We start from the raw sequence: 2,513 nt of genomic DNA, 5'->3' as shown, positions 1-2,513 counted from the left end.
TCACCCAGCCCACTGTCCCATCACCCAGCCCACTCTGCTGTCACCCAGCCCACTGTTCCATCACCCAGCCCACTGTCCCGTCACCCAGCCCACTGTCCCATCACCCAGCCCGCTGTCCCATCACCCAGCCCACTGTCCCATCACCCAGCCCGCTGTCCCATCACCCAGCCCACTGTCCCATCACCCAGCCCACTGTCCCATCACCCAGCCCACTGTCCCGTCACCCAGCCCACTGTCCCATCACCCAGCCCACTCTGCCGTCACCCAGCCCACTGTCCCGTCACCCAGCCCGCTGTCCCATCACCCAGCCCGCTGTCCCATCACCCAGCCCACTGTCCCATCACTCAGCCCGCTGTCCCATCACCCAACCCGCTGTCCCATCACCTAGCCCACTCTGCCGTCACCCTGGGCCCCACCTCTAGTTCGGGGTTGCACCACATGCGTCCTGCTCGACCACAGGGTACCCCGGGATCCCTGGGACACGGGGCTGCCTGGGCTAGTGGTCTGCACACCAGAGCCTCCGTGCTGGGTGACAGCATGTGTGAGAGTCACCCACTCCCGCTGCTGTACCGCCGGGGAGACTGAGACACTCAGCTCCTAGTTCCGAGGGTTGAGACACCCCACTACCCTGAGATTCAGACCAGTGGGTGAGCTGCCAGCCACTTCTCTCAGCCCTCACACCACAGCTGGTCAGGGCTCTGACCCAAAGGGACAGCCAGGAAGCTGCTCCCCTTTCTCTGTCCCCTGCTCCTGCTCTGCCCCGCTGGGCTCAAGCCCTGCCCTGCAGAGAGAAACTGAGGCATTGATGGGGACAGAGGGGCTGCCCAGGGGCCGCGCTACAGGCATGAGGGGCTGTAGGAGGAAGCCACAGCTGGCATGAGGAGGGCTGGCGGGCACCCCAGGAGAGGGCCAGGCCTGTGCTTCCACCCGCCCTGCCCTGCAGCCCCCCCAGGGACAGCATCTCAGTGGTGCTGGGCCAGCACATCTTCAACCACAGCACAGATGTGACACAGACACTCGCCATTGAGAAATACATCCCCTACCCACTGTACTCCGTGTTCCGCCCCAGTGACCACGACCTGGGTGAGCTGGGGATCCATTGGTAAATGGGGCCTGGGGCAGCAGCAGGGTACCCCCACATGGGGGGATCTGCGCGGGCCGCACGGCCCAGTCTGACCTGACCTCGCCCTAGTCCTGATCCGGCTGAGGAAGAAGGGGGACCGCTGTGCTGTGCGCTCCCAGTTCGTGCAGCCCATCTGCCTGCCCGAGCCTGGCAGCTCCTTCCCCGCGGGGCACAAGTGCCAGATCTCAGGCTGGGGTCACATGGACGAGCGTGAGTGGGTGGCTGGCCTGGGTGGGCAGCGGAGCCCCGTCCCCTGAGCTCCTGCCCTGAGAAAGCGCTGCTCGTGTCCCTCAGAGGTGAGCGGCTACGCCAGCTCCCTGCGGGAAGCTCTGGTCCCCATCGTAGCGGACCACAAGTGTAGTAGCCCCGAGGTGTATGGCGCGGACATCAGCCCCAACATGCTCTGCGCTGGCTACTTTGACTGCAAGTCTGACGCCTGCCAGGTGGGTGGGCAGGCCGTCGTGCCAGGGGCTGGGAATGTCTCCAGCAGCCCCACACGGGCGCCCAGGCACAGAGAAGTCACACACATCCCACCTTCAGTAAGGGCCAAGTGACAGCTAGCACCAAAGGCCACACCCTTTGACCTGGATTCCTCTCAACCAATCAGCCAGTCAACTGAGTCATTCCCAGGGCTGCACACCGCACAGCAATGTAGAGGGGCTGCTTTGTGCCCCACTTTATAGGTGGGAAACTGAGTCCCAACAAGGTCCAAGCCCTCTTCCAACTGCTCAGACTGGAGCCAGTGGGCAGGGCCTCGCTGCCCCTATGTGCTCAGGAAGGGTGGGACAGTGTGGAGGGCACAGGCCTGCACCTGGACCTGAGAGAGGCAAGCTTTCAACAGCCAAGAGGGCAGGCCAGGAAGTGGCCCAGCTGTGCCGGGGTGCAGCGTGGCTGCATGGCCCCTAGGGATCACACTGGTGGCCAGAGAGGGTCCAAGCCCAGAAGCACACTGGGCCATGGGGAGAGAGCCAGGTGGGGTGGAGGTGGGAGAGGGGCCAGTGGCGCTGCACACTCACTGCCCAGGGTATCCCTGCCCCGTGCTGTTGGAACACCATCCTGAAAACGCCCTGTGCCAGGGCTCAGAGCACAGCCAGGCTGGAGCAGGTGGCCCTGAGCCTTGTCTCTCCCCAGGGGGACTCAGGTGGGCCCCTGGCCTGCGAGAAGAACGGAGTGGCCTACCTGTACGGCATCATTAGCTGGGGTGATGGCTGCGGGCGTCTCAACAAGCCAGGTGTCTACACTCGTGTGGCCAACTATGTGGGCTGGATCAGTGATCGCATACGGCCAGCTAAGCGGCCCATGCCCCCCTCATAGGCCCTGGGCAGGGGCTGTCCTGCTTTCTCACCATTGCTTGCCTAGAGGACAATAAAGATGGCTCCAAGACCCCGCC

At 64.1% G+C, this 2,513-nt stretch overlaps 1 protein-coding gene across 6 annotated transcripts in view; it reads left to right on the top strand.

The window, feature by feature from the left end:
* The window catches only part of Hgfac (HGF activator), a 5,704-nt gene extending 3,191 nt beyond the window's left edge, over window positions 1-2,513 (top strand). For all 6 annotated transcript variants that reach the window (XM_023699953.1, XM_023699960.1, XM_023699957.1 and 3 more), the window contains 4 exons: window positions 944-1,083; window positions 1,193-1,333; window positions 1,418-1,566; window positions 2,255-2,513. In XM_023699953.1, the coding sequence (XP_023555721.1) occupies window positions 944-1,083; window positions 1,193-1,333; window positions 1,418-1,566; window positions 2,255-2,437 (613 nt within the window). In that variant the 3' untranslated portion in view covers window positions 2,438-2,513. The remainder of the gene's footprint in view (window positions 1-943; window positions 1,084-1,192; window positions 1,334-1,417; window positions 1,567-2,254) is intronic.

The sequence above is a fragment of the Octodon degus genome, unplaced genomic scaffold (assembly GCF_000260255.1).
Source record: "Octodon degus isolate 3935 unplaced genomic scaffold, OctDeg1.0 scaffold00006, whole genome shotgun sequence".
In the NCBI taxonomy this organism is placed as follows: domain Eukaryota; kingdom Metazoa; phylum Chordata; class Mammalia; order Rodentia; family Octodontidae; genus Octodon; species Octodon degus.
The sequence above is the reverse complement of the archived record's forward strand: the minus strand, read 5'-3'. Positions and strand labels throughout refer to the sequence as shown.